This window comes from Aythya marila (assembly GCF_965140915.1).
Source record: "Aythya marila genome assembly, chromosome: 31".
In the NCBI taxonomy this organism is placed as follows: Eukaryota; Metazoa; Chordata; class Aves; order Anseriformes; family Anatidae; genus Aythya; species Aythya marila.
Window position 1 is genome coordinate 16298 of NC_139072.1, and position 24431 is coordinate 40728.

Here is a 24431-nt window from a genome sequence, read left to right on the forward strand (position 1 = left end):
GGGCGGGGCTACGGGGAGGGGGCGGGGTTAACAAAGGGGGCGGGGCCAGCGCGGCGCGCCACCAGGGGGAGTGGGGGGGGCGGTCTTAAAGGGGCAGGAGCCCCGCGTGGGTCCTGTCGCGTGTCCCCAGCCCTGTCCCAATCCCGTGTCTCGTTCTTGTCCCCTGGCCCCATTCCTGGCCCTTGTCCCCATCCCAGTGTCCTGGCCCCATCCCAGTCCCGTGTCTCTTATCCCAGTCCCCATTCTGTCCCTTGTCCCCATCCCTGTCCCTTATCCCAGTTTCATGTCCCAATCCCAGTCCCTTGTCCCAGTCTCATCCCAATCCCACATCCCTGTCCCCATCCCAGACTCTTGTCCCCATCCCTTGTCCCTGTACCCACCCCTTGTCCCAGTCTCCCGTCCCCATCCCACATCCCAGTCCCCATCCTGTCCCTTGTCCCCATCCCTGTCCCTTATCCCAGTCCCGTCCCCATCCCAGTCCCGTGTCCCAGTCTCATCCCAATCCCACACCCCTGTCCCCATCCCAGTCCCTATCCCCATCCTTCTCCTGTCCCTTGTCCCCATTTCTTGTCCCTTATCCCCATCTCCTGTCCCCAACCCCGTCCCTTATCCCAGTCCCCTGTCCCCATCCCAGTCCCATGTCCCAGTCTCATCCCAATCCCATCCCCCTGTCCCCATCCCAGTCCCATCCCTTATCCCAGTCCCCATCCTGTCCCTTAGCCCAATTCCAGTCTCTTGTCCCCATCCCCTGTCCCTGTCCCCATCCCTTGTCCCTTATCCCAGTCCCCTGTCCCTTATCCCAGCCCCCCCCACATCCCAAAACCCCACCAGACCCCAGGGGGATGCGGGGCGGTCCCCAAGGGCGCAGGAAAGACCCAAAACCCCCCCAAAAAAAACAACAAAAAACCAACATTTTATTGCTTGTACCGTACAAATCCGAGGGCGGGCGAAAGCAGCCGCCGCGACACCAGGACCCCCCCCCAACCCCCGTGTGTCCCCCCCCCGGGGGTCCTGTGCCCCCCCCCCGGGGGTCCTGCGCCGCTCTTTTTCCTTATTTGGCAGTTTTTAAAGTTAATTCCGCTCCAAATTTTGGGGTAGGAAGAGGGGGATGCGCCCACACCTCGTCACCGGCCCGGCGGTGACGGTGGCACGGCCCCAAAGACCCCCCCCCAAACTGTGTGTCCCCCCCCCCTCCTTTTTGTCCCCCCCCCCCCCCCCCGGGGCGTGCGGTGCCACCGGCTCCATCGCCGGCAACGGAGCCCACCGGGAGGTGGGGGGGGGGGGGACACGGAGGTGACAATGGCACCGGCCCCCCCCCCCTGCCCCAGGGGGGGTGGTGACAGCTTCCTGGCTTTAAGGCATCGAAGAAAAAGGAAAAAAAATATATATATTTATATATTTATATTGCTTTTTGGGGCAGAATCCCCCGCCCCGGCGATTTTTGGGGAGCTGGAGCCCCGCACCTCACCTTACTGGGAACACTGGGGCGTACTGGGGAGGGGGGAGGAGAAGGGAGAAAGAAAGGCCCTGAAAGGCTTTTTTTTTTTGGGGGGTGGGTGTTTAAAAAAGCTGCGAGCACTTCTAGGAGTTTAAAAAAAATATATATAATAAACAATAAAATAAAATAAAAAGCAGTCCTACGCTTGGGGAGGGGGGGGGGGGCGGAGGCGCAGCTCGGAGCCGGCCGCGGCCGCTGCGACCTCCCGCAGCCCCCCAAATGTGGGGCAGGGCCCCCCCCCGAGGTCCCCTGGTGCGAGGAATTCGCCCCCCCCCCGGCGCTCACTCCCGGATGCTGGCGGAGTAGGAGAACTGGGGGAAGTGCGTGCGCTGGTCGCTCTCCAGGGAGCCCATGTTGTCATCTGCAGGAAATAAAAAAAAGGGGGAAAAGGGGGATTGGTAAAGCTGGGGGGGGGTCCCGGGAGGCTCCTCGGCCTCTTTCTGTGCTTTGGGGGGGTTTTGGAGGTGTTTTTTTGGGGGAGAACTCACAGCGATCTGGCGGCGTGATGGTGATGGACTGGGCGGTGAACTCGTCGTCGAAGTAGCGCGTGTCGATCTCGGACGTCACCTGGGGTTTGAAGGGGGGCACGAGCTGGAGGGAAAAACAAAAAAAAAATAATAAAAATCAAGGGGGTGGGCGAACGAGGACCCCCCCCGGGTGCTGTTTGTGGCGTCCACGCTGTCCCCGAGCTCGTTACCTTCTTCTGGACCACGTCCTGCCAGTTGATGGCGGCGAAGAAGCGATGCTCCATCACCTCCTTGGCGTCGCTGGGGCCTCCCCCGAGCCTGCGGGGCGCACAGCCGTGTCCCCGGGGCCAGCAGCGGGGTGTTGGGCACCCCAAAACCACCACCCCCCCACCCCGGGCCTCACCTCTGTTTGGGGTCTTTTTTCAGCAGGCCGGCCAGCAGGGATTTGGCTTCGGGGCTGAGGGTGCGGGGGAAGCGGATCTCCTCCATCAGGATGAGCTCGAAGAGGCGCTCGTGGTCCTGGTTGTAGAAGGGCAGGCGGCCGCACATCATCTCGTACATCACCACCCCCAAACCCCACCAGTCCACGGCTCGCCCGTAGTCGTTGTCCTCCAAAACCTAAGAAAAAATAAAAATAAAAAAAATAAAAAATTAAAAAATTAAAAAATAATAATAAAAAAATACGGATTTTAGGCAATTTTGGGCGCAATCTCCGCGATTCGGGGCTTGGAGAATAAATACCTCCGGGGCCAGGTACTCCGGCGTGCCGCAGAAGGTTTTCATCGTGGCTCCGTCGCTGATGCCTTCCTTGCAGAGCCCGAAATCGGTGATTTTGATGTGGCCGTCTTTGTCCAGCATGAGGTTTTCCAGCTGGAAAATGGGGCAGAAAAAGGTTGGGGAAGCGTTTTCTCCCCCCTCCAGGCTCCGTGGGATGGGGTTGAAGGGGTTGAGGGGGTTGAAGGGGCTCGGTTGGCCCCACAGGGATGGGGACGGGGTGGATCCAGCTCCTCCTCTCACATCCAAGCCCTCCCTCCTGCACCAAAACGCAGGATCGCACCCCCAGCCCCATTTGGGGGATCAAAACCACCATCAAGCTGCCATGAAAAAGGCAGAAAAAAGCAGCCCGCGGCAATCGAGCGGGGTTTTCGCCTCGGAGGACCAGGAGGATGGTGCTGGGAAGCCCGAAAAGGCTCCCAGGATAATTAAAATTGGGCGCTGGGGTGGGCAGAACCCTGCTGGTACCTTGATGTCCCTGTAGACCACGTCCCTGGAGTGCAGGTACTCCAAGGCAGAGACGATTTCGGCCCCGTAGAAGCGAGCCCGGTCCTCCGTGAAGACGCGCTCCCTCGAGAGGTGGAAAAAAAGCTTTGGGGGGAGAAAAAAAAAAAGGGAAAAAATAACAAAGCGGGGGGCCCCGTCAGCGAAATGAAAGCAGCAAATCCCGGGCTAATCGCTCTCAGCAGCTCCGTGCAGGCAGCTGATGCGGTCATGCGTGCCCTAAGCCGCTCGGTTCCCAACACCCAAAATCTTTCCAGCCAGGGAGAGCAAAATGCCCGGCTTGCAACACAGGAGGTGCACGAGCACGGGGCCGTTTCCCCTCCTTTTTGCCAAAAAACGGGGGTTAAGAGGTGGAAAAATAACACAGAGTGGCAGCAGGGTGGGAGGCAGCGCTGGAAGGGGCCGAGAATATCGATTTGGGGGAGAATTTCCCCAAAATCCCGGTGTTCGCCCGCACCTCGCCGCCGTTGGCGTACTCCATGACGAAGCAGAGGCGGTCGTTGGTCTGGAAGGCGTACTTCAGCGCCTGAAAAGGGGAAAAAAAAAGGGTCTGAGGAGGAAAAGGGACGGATGGAGGAGGAGGAGGAGGCCAAAGGGAGGCGTTGGTGGCTTTGGAATCGTCCCGGGGATGCGGGGTTGGAGCCGGGACCCGGTTTGAGGAGCTTTGGTCTGATAAAATACCCGCGTGGCCTCGTTTGGGGCAGCACCACGGTGAGAGCAGAGCAGGATCCGCGCCCCTGCTGCTCCCCCGAGGGCTTTCGGACAGCGGGGTTGGTTAAAAAAAGGGGATCCCCGAAAATTTAACGCGCTCGGGGGCGCTTCCTGTGCCTCAGCGGGATCCCAACCCAAAATGTTCGTGCTGGGAGGTGATTTGGGATGTGTTTAAGGGGTGTGAGGTGGGCGAGGGAGGTACTCACGGTCAGGAAGGGGTGCCTGGTGTTCTGCAGCACCCGGCTCTCCGTGACGGTGTGCGCCACTTCGTCCTGCGTGGGGGAGAGGGAGGAGAAAGGGGAGCGCTGCGCGGCGCCGTGCTGAGCTCTGCGAGCCCCTTATTTTTGGGAAAACGGGGATTCCGTGCTGCTGAACCCAAAAAACAGCACCGGGAGCGCCCAAAAAGCTCCATTTTGTGCTCCAGGGGGTGGAAACGCCACCACACGTCACCAAAAGGCGACGTCCGGGTGGGGATGGTGTCACCCCGTGCCCCGTTTTCATCCCTAAAGTGTTTTGGATGCTCCTGGAGGCTGTAAAAATCAGCTGGAGATGGATGTTTGTGCCTTACCTTGGCGATGATGACCTCTTTCCGCAGGATCTTCATGGCGTAGTAGCGGCCGGTGGCCTTTTCCCTCACCAGGATGACTTTGCCAAAAGTGCCTTTGCCCAGGAGCTTCAGGTAATCAAAATCGTTCATGGTCTGAGAGGGGGGAGAAAGAAACAGGCGAGGGGTTGCAGCGCGGGCGAGGAGGATGCAAAAACTTCACTAATTTTGGCTTTTTTTTTTCCTTTATCCTGTGGGAAACGACGCTGAGCCTGCCTCACCGCCTTGGCTCGGGTTTTGCTGACGGCCACCTCCATCTCCTCAGCCCCGGTGCTGTCGTTTGGGGAGCCGCATTTGTAATCCATGGCGTCCACCTCGGGCTCCTGGTTTTTCAGGCTGTTGGCCACCGTTTGGATGGCTCGCATCCACTCCTCGCTGCAGGGGGGGGGAAAAGGAGGTGATTAGGAGCAGCCGTGGGGTTTTTTGGGGGTAGAAAGGGGTTTTTTGGGGGCTTACCGCTCCTCGGGGGAGTCGACGTGGAAGGTCCGCTCGATGACCGTGGTCCACTGCAGGCAGCGGATGACGAAGGTGTTGGGGCGGGGGCGCTCGGTTTTCATCAGCTGGCACTCTGGGGAAAGGGGGAAAGGAAGGAAAAGGGTGAGAAGGAAGGAAGGGGAGAGGGGAAAAAGGAAATAGGGGGGGAAAAAGGAAGGAAAGGGGAGAGGGAGGGTGAGAAGGAAGGAAAGGGGAGAGGGGAAAAAGGAAATACGGGGCGAAAAAGGAAGGAAGGAAAGAAGGAAGGAAAGGGGAGAGGGGAAAAAGGAAAGAAGAGGAAAGGGAGGAAGGGAGGAAGGGAGGAAGGGAGGAAGGGAGGAAGGGAGGAAGGGAGGAAGGGAGGAAGGGAGGAAGGGAGGAAGGGAGGAAGGGAGGAAGGGAGGAAGGGAGGAAGGGAGGAAGGGAGGAAGGGAGGAAGGGAGGAAGGGAGGAAGGGAGGAAGGGAGGAAGGGAGGAAGGGAGGAAGGGAGGAAGGGAGGAAGGGAGGAAGGGAGGAAGGGAGGAAGGGAGGAAGGGAGGAAGGGAGGAAGGGAGGAAGGGAGGAAGGGAGGAAGGGAGGGGCAAAAAGGGAAGTTAAGGGGGAGAGGAGCAAAAGGGAAGGAAGGGGAGAGGGCAAAAAGGAAGGAAGGGGAGAGGGGGGAAAAAGGAAGGGGAAGGTTTGGGATCCAGCACCCCACCCGCGCCCACCTACCCGCCACCGAGAAGTTGTTGAGGGGCGGCAAGCTGTGGTCGGAGGTCTCGGGGCGCTCCTTGTAGCCGATGAAGGAGCCATCGCTCTTCAGCAGGAAGTACCGGGGGCGCCACGTTTTGATGTACTCCCCTGCAAAAAAAAAGGGAAAGAATTGTCCAAAAGTGTAAGAAAACGAAGCAAAAAGGAGCTGGTTTCACCCCAAGCCGGCCTCTCGGTTTTTTCTGTATCGTTGCTCGGTGCTGCGCCGCCGCCTTCTTCCCCAAAAGGTCCTGAATTGCCCCCAAAAACCCTCAGTGGATAAAAAAAAAAGAAAGGGAGATCCACCTCGGGCAGAGCTAAAAATAAAAAAGCCCCACGCAGCTGCTCCGGAGGCTAAAAATACGCGCTGGGGCCGCGGGGCAGCAAGGGGGGAAAGGAGCAGCTCGGCGCTGCTCCGGGACGCCCCTCGTTAAAGGGGGGGGGGGTTGTCTTAATTAAATAGAGGGGAGCCCCAAATTTGTTTTGGTTAAAGAAGGGAGCCCCAAATTTGTTTTGGTTAAGGAAGGGAGCCCCAAATTTGTTTTGGTTAAGGAGGGGAGCCCCAAATTTGTTTTGGTTAAGGAAGGGAGCCCCAAGTTTGTCATGGTTAAAAAAAGGAGCCCCAGATTTGTCGTGGTTAAAGAGGGGAGCCCCAAAATTGTCAGAGTTAAAGAGAGGAGCCCCAAATTCATCTATGTTAAAGAGAGGAGCCCCAAATTTGTCTTGGTTAAGAAGAGGAGCCCCAAGTTTGTCTTGGTTAAGGACAGGGGAGCCTCAAATTTGTCTCAGTTAAGAAGAGGAGCCCCAAATTCGTGGTTAAAGAGAAGAGCCCCAGATTTGTCTTGTTTAAAAGAAGGAGCCCCAAATTTGTCTTGGTTAAAAAGAGGAGCCCCAAATTTATGGTTAAAGAGAGAAGCCCCAAATTAGTCTTGGTTAAAGAGAGGAGCCCCAAATTTGTCTCGGTTAAAGGGAAGTGCCCCAAATTTGTCTCGGTTAAATGAGGAGCCCCAAATTTGTCTTGGTTAAAGAGAGGAGCCCCAAATTTGTCTTGGTTAAAATGAGGAGCCCTGGCTTTGCCTTGGTTAAAAAGGGGAGCCCCAAAATTGTAATGGTTAAAGAGAGGAGCCCCAAAATCATCTCAGTTAAAGGGAAGAGCCCCAGATTTGGGGAAAGCTTTAAAAAAAATAAATAAAACCAAATCGATGGCCACCCAAAAGCTTTCAGGGATCACGGCAGCCCCGCTGCTCACCTCTCTTGTGCAGCCAGCCCTCCTTCACCACCGCCACCTCGCTCATGGCGCTGCCTCTCGCCTCCTCGCTGCGGCAGGACCGGGGACACGGCTAGCGACCTGGGGGAGAAGGGAAGAGTCAGCAGGGCTTGAGGCGAGCAGAAAATCTCTTTTTCCGCTCTTTTCAGCCCAAAAGAGGAGCTGGAGATCGCGTGGGGGCGATGCCTGAGGACGAAGTCATGGTTATTTGTTGATTTGACCCCCCCTACCTGAGGTTTTTTACACCAAATCCCAGCGGAAAATGAGTTGTGGTCGGTGACCCCTACCTGGCCGCGAGGCTGCCATCGTGGAGGGCCGGGAGCTTTGGGGTAAGAAGCGGGGATTTACGTGAAATAAACGGCTCGAGCAAAATTTAATCGGAGTCACCCGCCGGGATTAACCCCGGCCCCAAAACCCAGCCCCGGGGGGGGAAAAACGGCGCGACGGGACGGTGCCGCGGAGGTTTGGAGGCTGCAGGACTTCTCCCTGCTCCAGATCAGCCCCCAAATCCCAGTTTTATCCCCCAAAATACGCCTCTGGGAGGAGGGGGAGGTTCGAAAAGCATCGCACAGCCTCTAGAGGAAGGGACGTGGTGAGAAATCAGCGCTGGATTTAGGGTAAAACCACCCAGAATTATTTAAAAGCCGGCGTCCCACCGGAGCCGTCCGCACCAAAATCCTGCTGCTGGAACCCCGAGCGCTAACCTGAAGCCGTTTCAGGCTCATTTAACCCCAAAACGACCGCGGTTTCTCCTCCGGCAGCTGAGGAGAGATCGGGAGCTGCTCTCACCCCAAAAGGGGGTAAAGTCTGCCTGGCAGGGCCCCCGCTATTGATTTTCGGGTTGCGGCACCGCGGGGTTTCTTCATTCGGGTCAAATTGGGGAGGAAAACGGCGATTTTGTTACTCTTCCTGGGCGTTTGGGGTTCGATTTGGGACGCCTTCATCTCCCCCTTGGCTTCGTGGAACAGGAGCGATGCCAAGGGGTCTCCTGGCGTCCAGCCCCCTCCTCCTGCTGTCCAAATTCATTCCTCCTCCACAAATTCACCCAAATTGGCACTTTTTTGGCCCGTTGGGATGCCGGAGCCTGTGATAAAAGGGTTTTCCCAACACAGGCCACCATCTCGAGCCTCATTCACCGCAGATTTCCCCCGTGCCTCACTGGGAAGGGCAAAGATCCGTCCTGGGATGCGTTCCTGGGTTAAAAACCTCGAAAGAGCTGTTTTTATTGCTGGTTTTTGGTTAAAATCCTGCTCTTTCAAGCTGTCCAAGCGATGGTTTATCGGCTGTGGTTTATTCATCGAGTGCTGCAGGCTCAGACCAGCTCCCAAAAGAGGCATCGGGGCCGCTCGGTGTGGGGTTGAGCAGAAATTGGGCATCTGGGTGAGCCGTTAGGGTCGTTAGGGTCTCATTTGGCACCGTTCTGATGAGGAAAAGCCTTTAATTACCGAGGAAAAGCCGTTAATTGGCCGTTAATTGCTCGGGACCGGTGCTCCAGTGGGGTCCTGGTGCAGGTGAGGCTCTGAGCCCACACCAGGCAGAGCCCCCAAGCAAGGAGCTGCCCCCTGACAGCGCCAAGGGGACACCAAAGCCATCTCGTTGGCCCAAAACGTCACTTTTTTCACCCATTTCGAGCCCTCAGCATCCCAACCTGCTCCTGTAAGCGCCTCCTCGAGCCCCGAGCACCGCTTTTAGGTTCAGGACTCGGCTTTCCTCCACCGTTCGCTTTCAGGATCCTGAGCCCTGTACGGCAAAGGGAGTTAGCGACAAGCCCCAACCCCAAAAAGACCCCGAATCGGGTTTTTCAGCGCTCAAAAACCAAACCCCGAGCGGTGGCACCTCACGGGGGGGGGCTGGCACCGAGGCTCCCAGCCTCAGGGCAACCTAAGGGTGTATTGTGCGGGTTGGATGAGATTTTGGGGTACAAAAGGGGGTTTTTGGGGTTCAGCATTTTGGGGTGGTTTACTTTTTTTTGGGTGGTTTATTTTTTTTTGAGGGGTGGGGGATGTTGGGGCTCCAAACAGCCCCCAAATGCCCCTCTCCCAGCCTAGAGCCCCCCCAAAACCCCTCAGCACCATAGCAGGGTCCCCCCAAGCCCCTAAACCCCCACTTTTACCTCATAACCCCCCCAAAAAAAACTCAAAACCCCACAAAACTCCCCCAAAAAGCTCCCCTCAACTCCATGCCCCTCTAACACCCCCCACACACGCCACAGCCCCCCCACAACACCACAATCCCCCAAAACAACTCCCCGCTCACTGCTAACCCCCTCCACACCCTCAGGCGCACCCTAAAATTCAAGAAAACACCCCAAAATCGCCTTCCCCCCCCTTAACCCCCCCCTCAGAGGCGAGTGGTTCGCTCCGCGCCTCGTCCCCCCCCGCTCTGAGGCGGGCGGGCGCAAGATGGAGGCGGGGGGAGGCCGCGCTCCCCTCCTCTCCCCCCCCCATCCCTGCCGAGAATGGTACGGTCCGCAGGGCAACCAAATCAGCGAGCGGACGGGTCCAAAGCGCAGCGCGGGGGACGCCGCCGCACCCCCCCTGCGGGAGGGCCGCGGATGGTACGGTCCGCAGGGCAGCCCCCCCCTCTCAGCGAGCGGACGGGTCCACTACGAGGCGCGGGGGACGCCGCAGCGGCCCCCCTCTGGGCGCGCGGCGCATGGTACGGTCCCCAGAGCGCCCAGCGGGGGGCGGGCGAGTCCATTGCGCCGCGCGGGGGGGGCCGCGGAGAGAGCAGGGAACGCGGGGCCGGCTCCTCACCTGTCATGGACGCCGTAAAACCGGCCGTCGGCCGCCGCTCATCCCGGTGGCGGCGGCGGGGAGGCTCCTGCGGCGCTTAATCCGCGCGGACGGCGGCGGCGCTCCCGGAAACCCCGCCCGCCGCGGGCCCACGCACGCAGGAAGCGGAGACGGCCGGGGAGGGGAGGGGGCGAGGGGGACGGTGAGGGAAGGACCCCGCGAGCCTCCCCGCGGCGCGCGCTGCGCATGCGCCGCGCCGCCGCCCCGCCCGCGCATGCGCACGGCTAGGGGGCAGAGGGGAGGGGCTGCGCGGCGGGCGGCGCGCATGCGCAGTCTCCTCGCCGGGCCACCACGTCCCTGTGGCGAGGCTGAGGGGAAAAAGGGAAAAAAAAATAAAACTGGAAAAATTTAAGTGGAGGGGGTGCACTTAGGGATTTAAAAAAAAATCCCTACTTTAAAATCTTACTGATTTTGGAGTCATCTTTCCATAAGTCAAGGCCACGCCCACTTCATGGAGCTTCATTTGCATGTATTTGCATATCCCCCGACCTCACGGAGCTGTATAGTGGGAGAAAGAGGGGAGAAAAAGCAAATTTGGGGCAAAAAGCTGCCCCTGAGCTGCCCTGAGGCACCCTGCTTTTAACGGAAGAACCACTAAAGACGGTCAAAAATCCAAAAAACGCCTTTATTTGCACAGCTCAGGGCCGCTCCCCTCCAGAAACGCAAGGAAACCCCCAAACCTGCCGCATCTCCCACCCGCTGCTGGGGGGCAGATGGTGGAAAATGGTCAAAATGCCTTTTTCCACTTTTTTTTGGGTGCCCCCCAGGGTTAAAACCGCAGCGAGTGGCCCCCTGTGAGGGGCTGGGCACACTGCACGCCAAAAAAAACGCCAAAAAGGGGTGTTGTGAGACCACATCGTAACCCACTCCCCCCCAAAAAAACACAAATAAAAAAAGCTCAAAAAAAAAAAAACAAAAATACCTCAAAAACCACCAAAACCCAAAGTTAGAGGTGGTGCAAGAAAACCACAGCAAACGCAACGAAACTGGCAAAAAAAAAAAAAAAAAAAGCTTCTCACCAGGTGTGAAATGGGAAAAATAAGGAAATTTGGGAAGCAGAGCAGGAAGGATGCTTGGCGAGACCCTAAACCTCCTGGTTTCAACCCAAAGTCAACACCCACAGAGAGCCGATTTGGGGACAAACCTGGCATTTGTGCAAAGTCCCCGATGCCCGTTTTGGGGACAATGTGCCCATTTTGGGGACGGGCTGGCAGCAATTCCAATTTTAGGTGTGAAAATTGGCAATTTTCGGGGCCCGCAAGCAGCGCGCGTGGCAACTGTGAGCCGTTTTGGGGAGATTTTGCTTTTTTTTAGGGGCTGCTCCAAAAAAGCATCCCAGCTCTTAGAAATACAAAACGAACCTGCAGGGGAGAAAAAATAAATAGGAAAATAGAAAAAATAGGAAAAAGGTAAGGAAAAAATTTTAAAAAAAAAGGAAAAAGAAAATAAAAAGGAAAACTTTAAGTGCAGCGAGTGCAGGAAAGTCTTTTTTTTAAATAACTTTTCCCCCTCATCAATGTGGTGAGTGGGGAAGAGACGGGGAAACCAGGAGAAACTTGGATTTTGAACAGAATTGGGAAGGTAAGTCCAGATTTTGAACAAAACTGGGATGAGAAGCCCGGATTTTGAACAAAATCGGGAGGATAAGACCAGGATTTGAACACAACCAGGAGGAGAAGCCCAGAATTAGAAGAAAAACATGAAAATAAACCCAAAATATGACGAAAAACGTGAATATAAGCCTGGATTTCCAATAAAACTGTGAAAATAAAACCAGATTTCGAACAAAACTGGGATGGAAAGCCCAGAATTTGAAGAAAACTGTGAAGATAAGCCCAGATTTTGAAGAAAACTGGGATGGAAAGCCCAGAAATTGAATAAAACCGTGAAGACAAGCCAAGAACTTGAAAAAAAAACATGAAAATAAACCTAGATTTCAAACAAAATTGGGATGGAAAGCCCAGAATTTGAATGAAACCACAAAAATAAATTCAGATTTCAAACAAAACCGTGAAAGTAAGCCCAGAACTTGAATGAAACTGTAAAATAAATCTGGATTTCGAGCAAAACTGGGATGGAAAGCCCAAATTTTGAACAAAACTGTGGCGATAAGCCTGGATTTCAAACAAAACCGTGAAGATAAGCACAGAACTTGAACAAAACCGTAAAATAAACCCGGCTTTCAAACAAAACCACAAAGATAAGCCTGGAATTTCAACAAAACCATGAAAATAAACCTGGATTTTCAACCAAACCGTGAAGGTAAGCCCAGAACTCGAACGCAACCGTAAACTAAACCCAAATTTTGACCAAAACGAGGACGAAACGCCCAGGTTTTGGCCACGTGGAGCTGGCGTCAGTCCGCTTTTTTCCCCAGTCTCTGGAAGACGCTGACGGCGCCGGCGTCGTCCATGCGGGCGCTGAGGGCGTCGCTGCTGCTGCTCACCTTGGCGCTGCCCCAAGTCCTCTTGATGGTCACCCGAAATTCGGGCTGGTTTTTGCTCCGGCTGCTGCTGACGCTGCTGTCCTGAGCTTCCAGGCTGCATTGGGGGGGCTGCGTTTTGCCCCCGGCGCGGCGCCGGGGGGGTTCCGAGGTTTGGGCTTTGGCTTTGATGATTTTCCCCGTTTCGGGGGCGTCCTTGGGGGGTTTCTTGAGGACGCCGGCGTAGGGCAGGACGGAGCCTTCGTCGTCGTCGCTCTCCGCGTTCTTGCCGCCGGCCGGAGTGTCGCCCAGCCTGCTGAACACCCCTGTGGGCTGGGGGGGGGACACAAGGGGGGCGTAAGAACAAAGTTTGGGTCCCCCCGCCCCCATTTTGGGTGCTGGCTTTGCCTTCACCCTGTTTATGCAATAATGAAGGAATCCCCTCATGTGTTTTGGGGTGAAAATCACCAAAAAACAGCCAGTAAAATAAAATTCTCTATTTTTTTCCAGCTTCCAGAGCACCAAGAAACCCTACTGCATCCCAAATTGAAGGGTGAAAATTGAGGCATAGGAAGAGAATCATCATTTTGGTGGTCGGGCTTCATGATCCTGAAGGTTTTTCCAACCTAAATTCTACGACACCCGGGACCACCGAAGAATCCCCCAAATTTCCTCCAGTGCATTTCCAGTTTGGGCTTTTTCCTCAAGGTTTTCCCCCAAAACGCATCCCCGCTGCGCTCACCTTGCCAGCCGCCGTGTCTGCTTTTGTTTCAGCTCCCAGGCGGTCGAAAACCGATGTCCTCTGCAGACCTGGTGGGGTTTTTTTGAGGGAGAAAACACAGTTTTAAGAATTTTAGGGGGGAAAGTGGAAGAGGATGGGGAGGCACCACCAGCGCACGTGAAAACACCGCAGAAATCCCATTAAATAAGTGTTTCGAGAGTGGTTTCTGCTCCTCCTGGTGCCTGTTTTCCCTTTTTTAATTTATAAATGTGGTTTTTAGAGAAATAAAAGCCAACTTTATGGGTCACAGCACCTTGATGTGTTTATAAAATCACGTAATTGAGATGAGATTTTGAACAGCTTGGGATCACCGCGGAACAGAGGACACGGGGCTCATCCCCCGGGTTTTTGGGGCCCCAAAACGTCCCCGTGGTGGTTCCGAGAGGCTGTGGGGTCGCTACCTTTGGCCGCCTGCTGCTCCAGGATCTTCTTGGTGCGCGGCGTGGTGCCCTTGGGCATGGTGATCACGTATTTGCCCTCCATCTCCGCCGTCACGCGGCGCCGCTTGGCCTGCACCGGCGCGGGGCTCCCGGTTTCCGCCTCACGCAGACCTCAGGAGGGGGGAAAAACCAGGGAGAAGCTCAGACCGGTGGCTAAAATGGCAAGAATTGGCCCCAAAAGAGCACCCGGGGGGGGAAAGCCACCTCCTAAACCCCCATGGATTTTGGGAGAGGCGTGATTTGGGGCAAAAAGTCACCCAGAGTGGACGTGCGAGCGCTCCCTCTGTACTCAACGCTCTTCCTCCCTACCCAAGCTCTTCCTCCTCACCCGTGCTCTTCCTCCCTGCCCACCCTCTTCTTCCTCGCCCGTGCTCTTCCTCCCTACCCGCGCTCTTCGCCGCCAGCTTGTTGGAGACAGTGACGGAGATTTTGGAGGTGTCGGGCCGGCGGGTGGGGGTGGCGGGCGGCGAGTCCCGGCTCAGGCTGTTGGCGATCATGCGGGAGGCGGCTGGAAACAGAACCGGGAGGGCCACCGTGAATTAAAGCTCCCTAAAACGACTTTTTTTTTCTTAAAAAACAAGGATTTTAGGGGTTGTTGAGCCCGCACTCACCGCTGCTGGCGTTGCGGCGCAGCTCCGCCGGCGCGCTCGGGGGGCTCAGCGCCTCGGTGGCCGCTTTGCACATCTCCTGCGGGGCGCGAGCTCCATCAGCACCCCTAAAATCCCCCCAAACCCACCCTTCCCGGGCCAAAAACCAGTTCGTCCCAGTCCCAAACTGGTCGGGGAGGCTCGTACCTGCCTGTAAACGACTTTGGCGTGCTTGAGGATGGCGATGATGTCCCCCACGATGGTGATGCCCAGCTCGTTCATGATCTCCTTGTTGAGGTCCAGCAGCATGTTCTTCTGGATCCTGCGGGGACATCGGGAAGGAATCCGCTCCCAATGGGGCTGGAGGTTTGGGATAATCCCTCTCCTCCCTAATTACAAGCTTAATTAAACCCCAGCGAGCCTAATTAAGCCCAGGATTAATCCAGCAGGAGCTACGACGCGACACGGCGGTGCCAATAGCGAAGCTCAGCCCAGATTAATTAAAAAAAAATAATGAAACGAAAGGAAAATTGGATGGATTGTTGGGTTCTGCTCCTCCTTGCACAATTTTGGGTCAAAAAGAAGAGTTTAGAGGCACAGAAGGTAAGAAAAACAAAGTTTGGCCCAGATTAATTATCAAAATGAGCAGAAAATGAGGCAGGCTGCTGGGTTTTGCTCTTCCTCGCCCAGTTTTGGGTCAAAAAGAGGAGTTTAGAGGCGTGGGAGAGAACAAAAACAAAGCTCGGCCCAGATTAATTAATAAAATGAGCAGAAAATGGGATAAAATGCTGGGTTTTGCTCTTCCTTGTGCATTTTCAGGTAAAAAACGATGGATTTGGGGGCTCTCCCCACCTGTTATCCACGAACATCACGGCGTAGTTGACGGCGGGGCCGGGGGGGATCCCCGCTTCCTTGAAGAACTGGATCCACTCCGACGTCGCTGCCAGCAGGACAAAAAGTTCCAAAAAAGAACAAAAACGAGTCAAATTAGTAAAATTCACAATTTATTCTCCACACCCACTCCCCTGCAGATCCCGTAGGGTTTTTTGTTTTTTTTTTTTTGGGGTGGTTTTGCAGGGTTTTGGAGCTCCCCAGCCCTTGTTTTTTTTAGGGTTTTAGAACACTCACCCATTGTCACTGACACCATCACCGGGCCCCCCTCCCCCTGCCCGGGGGGGGGCACAGCGCCTGGGGCTCAGCCCTCGCCGCCTGCCTGGAATAGGGCAAGGGGGGTGTGAAACACCCCCCAACACACCCCCAGACCCCAAATACCCCCTCCAAACCCCCCTTCTAACCCCCCCAGGTCCCCAAATACCCCCCCAGCCCCTCCTGCCCAACAGCTCCAAGCCCCCCAGGCCCCCAAATACCCCCCTCAGCCCCCATCTGCCCCCCCAGGCCTCTTCTGCCCCCCCCAAGGCCCCCTCAGGCCCCCAATGCCCCCCTCCGACCCCCCCCAGCCCCCCTTCTGCCCCTCCCAGGCCCCCAAATACCCCCCCAAGCCCCCTTCTGCCCCCCCCAAAACCCCCCCAGGCCCCAAATGCCCCGCTTCGACCACCCCCCAGCCCCACTTCTGCCCCTCCCAGGCCCCCAAATACCCCCCTCAGCCCCCTTCTGCCCCCCCAACCCCACCCCAGGCCCCCTTCTGCCCCTCCCAGGCCTCCTTCTGCCCACCCCCGGACCCCAAATACCCCTCTCAGCCCCTCCTGCCCCACAGCTCCACCCCCCCCAGACCCTTTTTTGCCCCCCAAAACCCCTCCAGACCCCCCCGGCCCCCCCCTCACCTCCCGGCCCCCGCCGCGCCCCATCCCGCCGGCTCCAGGCCCGCACCGGAAGTAGCCACCACCGAGATGGCGGAAGCGTCCCAGGGCGCCGCTCTAACCCCACGCACGCGCCGTGGCCGCTCTAGGCAGCGGCGGCCCCGTTGGGAGCAAAGGGCGCGGCGACCATAGAGACGACCGCTGGAGGACCCGGGGCCTCCCGCCCCCCCCCCCCCCCGGGACCTCCGGTACGGGGTGGGGGGGGGAACCGGGCCCCGGCCCTAAATAAGGCCCTAAATAGGATCCTGGCCCTAAAACAGTGCCTGATCCTAAAGCTGCCCCCCCCAGGCGTGCCCTAAATCGCGTCCCGGCCCCAAATCTGCCCAAATTTTGTCCTGGTTTTAGGGGTTTTTAGTCCTGGCCCCAAATGTGGCCCCGGTCCTAAATAACGCCCTGGTCCTGGCCCTGAACCCAGTTCTGGACCTGAATCCACTTCTGACCCTAAACCCAATTCCTAAACCCAGTTGTGGTCCCCAAACCCCTAAATTCAGATCCTAAACCCAGATCCGAAACCCTTAAACCCGGTTCCTAAATCCGTAAACCCAGTTCCTAAACCCAGTTCTTACCTAAGCCCAGTTCCTAAACCCCTAAACCCAGTTCCTAAACCCAGTTCTTACCTAAACCCAGTTCCTAAACCCCTAAACCCACTTGCTAAACCCCTAAATCCACATCCTAAACCCAATTCCTCAACCCAGATCCTAAACCCCTAAACCCAATTCCTAAACCCTAAACCCAGTTCCTAAACCCAGTTCTGACCCTAAGCCCAGTTCCTAAACCCCTAAACCCGACCCTAAACGTGGCTCTGGCCCTAAATGTGCCCCAAACGCTGTCCTAATCCTAGCCCTAAACGTGTCTTGGCCCTAAACTGGGCTCCGACCCCAAAAAGGGCCCCGCAGCTGGCCCTAAATGTGTTCTTAACCCTTAACGTGCCTGAAATTGAGTCCTAATCCCAGACATGGCCCTAAATAGGTCCCTGGTCCTGAATGTACCCGAAACCTTGTCGTAATCCTGGCCCTAAGCGTGCCCCTGGACCTGTTCCCGATCCTAAACATGTCCCAAGTGTTGTAGGAAGCCTGGTCCTGGCTTTAATGCCTGCCCTAAACACATTCCTGGCCCTAAACATGCCCTAAATGTTGTCCTAATCTTTGCTCTGCCCCTAAATCTGTCCTTTGCCCTAAACATCCCTCAAATATTGTCCTAATCCTGTCCCTAAACACATTCCTGATCCCAAACCCCTCTCCGACCCTAAATTACGGCTGGGAAAGGGCCAAACCCCAAATAAACCCAACTCACCCCCACCCACGGCCCCATCCCAACCCCGCTGCCGTCCCCGGGTGGGGTTTTGGGGAACCCTAAAAGCCCCCGGACAGGGTTTTGGGGAACCCTAAAAGCCCTATTTTGGGGCGGGAGGGAAATAGGGGCATGGCCAGGCACGGCCGAGTTCCCCTCCCCGTCCCCGGGGCACGTGAGCGCGTCAGCCCCGTGAGTCAGCGCGGGGCTCGCTGTGGGGTGGCCCCAAAACCACTGAAATCCCGATCTGGTTTTCTTTTCCCACAGCCTCGGCCCCCGGAGACCCGCGACAATGAAGCCTTATGGGGTCTATGAGCAGGTACGGCGCTGGCGGCACCCCCAAAACCCCAAATTGGGGGGTCCCGAAGCTCCCTGCCCCTTGCTAGCACCCCAAAAATCCCAAATTGGGGCATCCTGAAGCTCCCTGCCCCCTCCTAGCACCCCAAAATCTCAAATTGGGGTGTCCCGAAGCTCCCTGCCCCCTGGTAGCACCCCAAAATCCCAAACTGGGGCATCCTGAAGCTCCCTGCCCCTTGCTAGCACCCCAAAACCCCAAATAGGGGTGTCTCTGAGCTCCCAACCCCCTCCTAGCACCCCAAAAATCCCAAATTGGGGTGTCCCAAACCTCTCTGCCCCCTGCTAGCACCCCAAAATCCCCAATTGGGGTGTCCCAAACCTCCCTTCCCCCTCCTAGCACCCCAAAAATCCCCAATTGCGGTGTCCTGAAGCTCCCTGCCCCATGCCAGCACCCCAAAATCAGCTTCGTGACCATTTTTTGGGGGGGATTCACCCTAAAAAAACCCTGCTTTGGGGTCTCCCCCAAATCCTCTCCGTCCCCCCTCGCAGCTGGAGCCTCCCGAGGAGCCGCCGGCGCAACCCGGCCGATTCTCACCCAAGGTAAAACCCCCCGCCGAAAAAAAAAACAAAACAAAAAAACGGGCCGAAAACCCCTTTTTTTGGGGCTGGCTTCCCCTTTCTCACCCCCGGCTCGTCCTCTCCGCAGCCCGCCCTGCTGGCCGCCGTCCTCGTCACCCTCCTCTTCCTCTTCTTCATCCACTTCTTCCACCTCTGCTCCAGCTCGGCGCTTCGACGCCGCGCCGAGCCCTGCGCCGACCCGTGCCGGTGCGTGCGGCCTCCCCGAGCTCCCTTTGGTGTTTTTTTTTTCCCCAAATTTCCCTTTTTTCACCTCTTTTTTTTTTAGGATCGTTCTGGTCGAGAGCATCCCCGAGGGAATGAGCTACGGCGGACCCGGGAACCCTTCCACTTTCGACGCGTGGTTGAACCTCGTCGGCGGCGCCCGCCGCAGCCTCGACGTCGCCGCCTTCTACTGGACCATGACCAACGAGGACACGCACACCCAGGAGCCTTCGGCCTCGCAGGTCCGCGGGGCGAGGATGAGGAGGCCGAGCTCACGCTTGGTGTGATGAGCAGGGCTGGATGCCCCCCCTGCCGTGAATTATCGCGATAAACCACCGGGGTGGGAGCCGAATCGCTTTTTGCCGTGGGTTATCGCGATAAACCACTGGTGGGGAGCCGGATCCCCTGCTGCCGGATCCCTGACTGCTGTGAGTTATCGCGATAAACCACCAGTGGGGAGCCATATCCTTTGTTGCTGTGAATTATCGCGATAAACCACACTGATAAACCACACCAGATCCCCCTCTGCCATGAATTACCGCGATAAACCACCAACGGGGAGACAGATCCCTTGCTGCTGTGAATTATCATGATAAACCACACTGATGGGGAGCCAGATCCCTTGCTGTTGTGAATTATCACGATAAACCACTGGCAGGCAGCTAGATCCCTTTTTGCCATGAATTATCGTGATAAACCACCAGTGTCGGCGCCGGATCCCTTGTGGCCGTGAATTATCATGATAAACCACACTGATGGGGAACCAGATCCCTTACTGCCATGAATTATCGCGATAAACCACACTGATGGGGAGCCAGATCCCTTACTGCCATGAATTATCGCGATAAACCACACCGATGGGGAGCCAGATCCCCCTCTGCCATGAATTATCGCGATAAACTGCCGGTGGGGAGCCAGATCCTTTGTTGCTGTGAATTATCGCGATAAACCACACTGATGGGGAGCCAGATCCCCCTCTGCCATGAATTATCGCGATACACCACCAGAAGGGAGCCAGATCCCTTGTTGCTGCCATGAATTATCACGATAAACCACCGTCGAAGGAGCCGGCTCGCGCCCGTCGCAGCTCACTGCGCGCGTCCGCTCAAGCGTTGGGTGTTTTTTATTTATTTTTTTTTTTGCGTTTTCCGGTGGTTTTTGACCACTTCTCTCTTTTTTTTCTCCCCCCGTCTCCGAGCAGGGCGAGCAGATCCTGGAGGAGCTCCTCAAGCTGCCGGCCCGCGGCGTCTCCGTCCGGGTGGCCGTCAACACCCCGACCTCCAAATTCCCCCAGAGCGACCTGCGGGCGCTCGAGCTCAGCGGTGAGCCAACCCCCCAAAAACCGGGACGGCCTCGACGGGGTTGGGGGGCGACCCCGAGGGAGACCCCGACCCCGTTCCCTTCGCCCCCTTTCCCCCCAACTTGTAGGCGCCGCGGTGCGGACGGTCGACATGCCCCGGCTCACCCGGGGGGTGCTGCACACCAAATTTTGGATCGTGGACGGCGCCCACCTCTACATCGGCAGCGCCAACATGGACTGGCGCTCCCTCACCCAGGTGAGCCCCAATTTTAATGCAAAATTTCACAATTTCAACGCTCCCAACCGCGCTCCTCTCCCCCCAAAACACAACCGGGCATCGCCACGGGGCCGGGACCCTCTGACTACAACCCGTCGCGTCTCGCAAGGGGGGCAAACGCCCCCCAAAATCCCCCTCGCCGCTGAGGGGAGGGGGTCGTTGGCTCGTTGGCGCAGGTGAAGGAGTTGGGAGCGGCCGTCTACAACTGCAGCTGCTTGGCGCGGGACCTGGGCAAGGTTTTTGAAGCCTACTGGGTGTTGGGTTTGCCCAACGCCTCCATCCCCGCGCCGTGGCCGGCGACGTTCTCCACCTCCTTCAACATGGAGACGCCGTTGGAGCTCAACCTCAACGACACGCCGGCCGCCGTCTACTTCTCGGTGCGGGCCGGGGCGGGTGGGTTTTTGATTTTTTGGGGGGGTCTTCGGCGTGCTGATGCCCCCTCCTCGCTCCGCAGAGCGCCCCGCCGGCCCTCTGCGCCCCGGGGCGCACCGAGGACCTCCGCGCCCTGCTCGGCGTCATCGACGCCGCCGAGGACTTCGTGCACGTGGCGGTGATGAGCTACTTACCCACCATGGAGTTCTCCTACCCCAAGAGGTGCGTGAGGCCCCGAAACACCCGAGCGCGTTGGTTAGGCTCACAAATAACGCTTTTTTTTTCCCCAAAAAAGATTTTGGCCGGCCATCGATAACCGGCTCCGGAAGGCGGTCTTCGAGCGGCGGGTGAAGGTTCGCCTCCTGGTGGGCTGCTGGCCCCACTCCAAGGCGGAGATGTTCCCCTTCCTCAAATCCCTGGCCGCCGTCGGCGACAACCGGACCCGTTACAGCGTGGAGGTGGTGGGTACCGGGCGGGGGGACGCCGCGACCCCCTGGCGTGTCCCCCCCTACCCCGTCCCGGTGACGTTTTCCACCCCGGCCCCGTAGAGGCTCTTCATGGTGCCGTCGAGCGAGGCGCAAGCCCGGATCCCCTACGCCCGGGTCAACCACAACAAGTACATGGTGACGGAGAAGGCGGCCTACATCGGTGAGCCCCTCGGCGGTGCCGGCGCCGAAAAACGGTGGCGGTGCTGGTGGGGTCGGCTCTTGGGGTGCCCTGGTCCCCTTCCTCTTTTCCTGCTCCTCTTCCTCATCCTCTGGCCCCCTTCCTCTTCCCCTGTTCCTCATCCTCTGCCCTTGGTCCCTTTCCCCTGCTCCTCTTCCTCTGTCCCCTTCCTCTTCCCCTGGCCCCTTTCTCTTTTCCTGCTCCCCTTCCTCTCCCCCTGCTCCCCTTCCCCATTTCCCCTTCCTCTTCCCCATTTCCCCTTCCTCTTCCCTGCTCCCCTTCCTCATTCTCTGGTCCCTTCCTCTTCCTCTGCCCCCTTCCTCTCCCCCTGCTCCTCTTCCTCTTCCCCTCGTCCCTTCCTCTTCCCCATTTCCCCTTCCTCATCCTCTGGCCCCCTTCCTTTACCCCGGTCCCTCTTCCCCTGTCCCCTTCCTCTTCCCCTGCTCCTCTTCCTCATCCCCTGGCCCCCTTCCTCTTGTCCCCTTCCTCTCCCGCTGCCCCCTTCCTCTTCCCCTTTTTCTCTTCCTCTTCCCCTGCTCCTCTTCCTCTCCCCCTGCTCCCCTTCCCCATCCCCATTTCCCCTTCCCCATCCCCATTTCCCCTTCCCCATCCCCATTCCCCCTTCCCCATCCCCATTTCCCCTTCCCCATCCCCATTTCCCCTTCCTCTCCCCAATTTCCCCTTCCCCATCCCCATTCCCCCTTCCCCATCCCCATTCCCCCTTCCTCTTACCCATTTCCCCTTCCTCATCACCATTTCCCCTTCCCCATCCCCATTTCCCCTTCCTCATCCCCTGGCCCCCTTCCTCATCCCCTGCCCCCTTCCTCTTCCTCTGTCCCCTTCCTCATCCCCTGTCCCCATTTCCCCTTCCCCATCCCCATTCCCCTTCCCCATCCCCATTTCCCCTTCCCCATCCCCATTCCCCCTTCCCCATCCCCATTTCCCCTTCCTCTCCCCCATTTCCCCTTCCCCATCCCCAATTTCCCCTTCCCCATCCCCATTCCCCCTTCCCCATCCCCATTCCCCCTTCCCCACCCCCATTCCCCCTTCCCCACCCCCATTTCCCCTTCCTCACCCCAATTTCCCCTTCCTCACCCCCATTTCTCCCCGCAGGGACCTCCAACTGGTCCGGGGACTACTTCGTGCAGACGGCGGGCTCGGCGCTGGTGGTGCAGCAGCTGGGGGGCGGCGCGGGGGCCACGGTGCCGGAGCAGCTGCGGGCGGTGTTCGAGCGGGACTGGAGCTCCCAGTACAGCGCCGACATCGGCGACGCCGCGCGCTGGGAGCGGCTCTGCGGGTCCCGCTAAGCGAGGAGGGGCTCCGGGTGGGTTTTTTTTTTTTTGGGGGGGAAAAAAAAGCTTTTTTGGGGGGTTTTGTTGAAATTAAAGGTGGGTGATGTACTGTTGGGTAGTATCTGCGTGCTTTGGGATGCTCCGAGTGGTGTGCTAGTCCTGGGGCACCCCATAATCCCGGGACACCCCATAATCCTGGGACACCCCGCAGTCCTGGGGCACCCCACAATCCTGGGACACCCCATAATCCCGGGACACCCCATAATCCTGGGACACTCCACGATCCCGGGACATCCCACAATCCTGGGACACCCCATGATCCCGGGACACCCCATGATCCAGGGACACCCCATAATCCTGGGACACTCCGCGATCCTGGGACATCCCATAATCCTGGGACACCCCCTAATCCCAGGACATCCCACAATCATGGGACACCCCATAATCCCAGCACACCCCATAATCCTGGGACACCCCACGGTCCTGGGACACCGCACAATCCTGAGACACCCCATAATCCCAGGTCACCCCATAATCCCGGGACATCCCGCAATCCCAGGACATCCCACAATCCTGGGACACCCCATAATCCTGGGACACCCCGCAGTCCTGGGGCACCCCATAATCCTGGGACACCCCATGATCCTGGGACACCCCATAATCCTGGGACACCCAAAAAGCAGGGACCCCAAAAGCCATGCTGTGGGGGTGATGGGGACTATAGGGTTATAGGATATAGGGTTATAGGGTTATTGGGGACAGGGGGATATGGGGATGTTGGGATGGGGGATATTGGGATATGGGAACAGGGGGATGTAGGGATATGAGTGTATTGGGATATAGGGATACAGGGTTATTGGGGATGGGGGATATCGGGATATGGGGGTATTGGGATATAGGGTTATTGGGATATAGGGTTATTGGGATATGGGGACAGGGGGATATAGGGAGTTATGGGGGAATATGGGGACATGGGAATATTTAGGGACATTGGGGGGGCGATATGGGGTCGGTGCCTGGCCGGACGAGGTGACAGGCAGCTCATCCTGTCCCCTTGTCCCGCTTTATCCCCCTTTGTCCCCAACTAACCCCAGCAGTGGGCCCCACAAACTCCCCCCTCGCCCTTTTAACACCCCCCTCGCCCTTTTAACACCCCCTCGCCCTTTTAACACGCATCAACCCGCCCCTAACACGTGACCGGAAGCGGAAGCCGCTCCGAAGGCGGGACGAGGCGGAGCCTTCAGCGGACGCCCGGCGGTTGCGCTGCGGGGGGGGGGGGGGCCCCGGGGCGGCCCCGCCATGGTGAGGGGGGGGGGCGGGGGGGGGTCCTGGGGCAGGCCTGGGGGGGGTCCAAAGGGGTTGGGGGGGGGGCTGGGGTTGGGTTTTGGGGTCTGGGGGGGGGGCCAGAGGGGGCCTGGGGGGGCTCTGGGCTGGGCCTCAGGGCCTGGGGGGCCTGGAGGGGGCCTGGGGCTGGGTTTTGGGGTCTGGGGGGGGGGGCAGAGGGGGCCTGGGGGGTCCAAAGGGGCCTGGGGGAGTCCAAAAGGGGTCTGGGGGGGGGGTCTGGGAAAGGCCGGGGGGGGTCTTTGGGGTCTGGGGGGGGTCTGGGACAGGCCTGGGGGGGCTTTGGGGTCTGGAGGGGGTCCAGAAAGGGCCTGGGGGGTCCGGGAGAGGCCGGGGGGGGGTTTTGGGGTTCGGTTTTAGGGCCTGGGGGGTCCAGAAGGGGCCTGGGAGGTGTTTGGGGTCTGGAGGGGGGGCTTTGGGGTCTGGGGGGTCCAGAAGGAGCTTGGGGGGCTCCATTTGGGTCTGGGGGGCCTCTGGGGGCTCAGCTTTTGGGTCTGGGGGGGGCCTCCTTTTGGCTCCGGGGGGGCCCTTTTGCTCTGCGGGGGCTCTGGGGCTCAGCTTTGGGGTCTGGGGGGGTCCATTTAGGATCTGGGGGGGCTCCAGCCTGTGCAGGGGGGGGCTCTGGATCAGGCCTTGCAACCTGGGAGGAGGGTTCCCTAGGCCTGGGGGGGGCGGCTCCGTCCCCATTTATCCCTTTTTTTTAATTAATTTTTTTTTTTTTTTTTTTTTTTTTTTGCCCCCCCCCCCCAGGCGGCGGCGCTGGACCTGAGGTCGAGGAGGAGAAGGACGCGGAGCTGGACAAGCGCATCGAGGCCCTGCGCAAGAAGAACGAGGCCCTCATCCGACGCTACCAGGTCCGGACCCCCCCCAAAAAACCCCGAGACC

At 58.1% G+C, this 24431-nt stretch overlaps 4 protein-coding genes across 6 annotated transcripts in view; 2 read left to right on the plus strand and 2 right to left on the minus strand.

Moving 5' to 3' along the window:
• Nucleotides 1-1286: 1286 nt before the first annotated feature.
• AKT2 (AKT serine/threonine kinase 2) lies at nt 1287-10024 on the minus strand. Of its 3 annotated transcripts, none has more exons than XM_082781678.1 (14): nt 9786-10024; nt 7012-7110; nt 5745-5873; nt 5015-5126; nt 4780-4933; nt 4523-4654; nt 4161-4226; nt 3701-3769; nt 3208-3310; nt 2707-2835; nt 2369-2583; nt 2196-2283; nt 1987-2089; nt 1287-1859 (listed from the first exon to the last, which is right to left on the minus strand). In XM_082781678.1, exons 2-14 carry the CDS (start codon nt 7055-7057, stop codon nt 1856-1858), a joined length of 1350 nt encoding a protein of 449 aa, XP_082637804.1. In that variant the 5' UTR covers nt 7058-7110; nt 9786-10024; the 3' UTR covers nt 1287-1855. The 3 variants fall into 3 exon arrangements, with proteins under 3 accessions (XP_082637804.1, XP_082637802.1, XP_082637803.1); XM_082781676.1 differs by having other exon boundaries at nt 1289-1859; nt 3208-3330; nt 9786-10023; XM_082781677.1 differs by lacking the exon at nt 9786-10024 and adding an exon at nt 7734-7772 and having other exon boundaries at nt 1289-1859; nt 3208-3330.
• Nucleotides 10025-10428: 404 nt separating this feature from the next.
• Nucleotides 10429-15901, minus strand: LOC309888932 (uncharacterized protein C19orf47). Its single transcript, XM_082781587.1, has 9 exons — nt 15836-15901; nt 15183-15267; nt 14907-14994; nt 14262-14376; nt 14079-14154; nt 13853-13975; nt 13429-13578; nt 12989-13056; nt 10429-12579 (listed from the first exon to the last, which is right to left on the minus strand). Exons 2-9 carry the CDS (start codon nt 15199-15201, stop codon nt 12181-12183), a joined length of 1038 nt encoding a protein of 345 aa, XP_082637713.1. The 5' UTR covers nt 15202-15267; nt 15836-15901; the 3' UTR covers nt 10429-12180.
• A 1461-nt stretch (nt 15902-17362) lies between these two features.
• PLD3 (phospholipase D family member 3) lies at nt 17363-22278 on the plus strand. The gene is made up of 11 exons (XM_082781586.1): nt 17363-17480; nt 18008-18058; nt 18165-18283; nt 18363-18540; nt 19500-19620; nt 19727-19854; nt 20052-20252; nt 20330-20469; nt 20543-20708; nt 20796-20895; nt 22027-22278. The coding sequence occupies exons 1-11, from the start codon at nt 17454-17456 to the stop codon at nt 22218-22220; spliced, it is 1425 nt and encodes a 474-aa protein (XP_082637712.1). The 5' UTR covers nt 17363-17453; the 3' UTR covers nt 22221-22278.
• A 930-nt stretch (nt 22279-23208) lies between these two features.
• CCDC9 (coiled-coil domain containing 9) overlaps nt 23209-24431 on the plus strand; it is a gene marked incomplete at its 5' end in the record, with an annotated part of 10098 nt that continues 8875 nt past the window's right edge. Inside the window, 3 exons of the mRNA XM_082781556.1 lie at nt 23209-23234; nt 23410-23507; nt 24297-24400. Coding sequence (XP_082637682.1) covers nt 23209-23234; nt 23410-23507; nt 24297-24400 — 228 coding nt within the window. The remainder of the gene's footprint in view (nt 23235-23409; nt 23508-24296; nt 24401-24431) is intronic.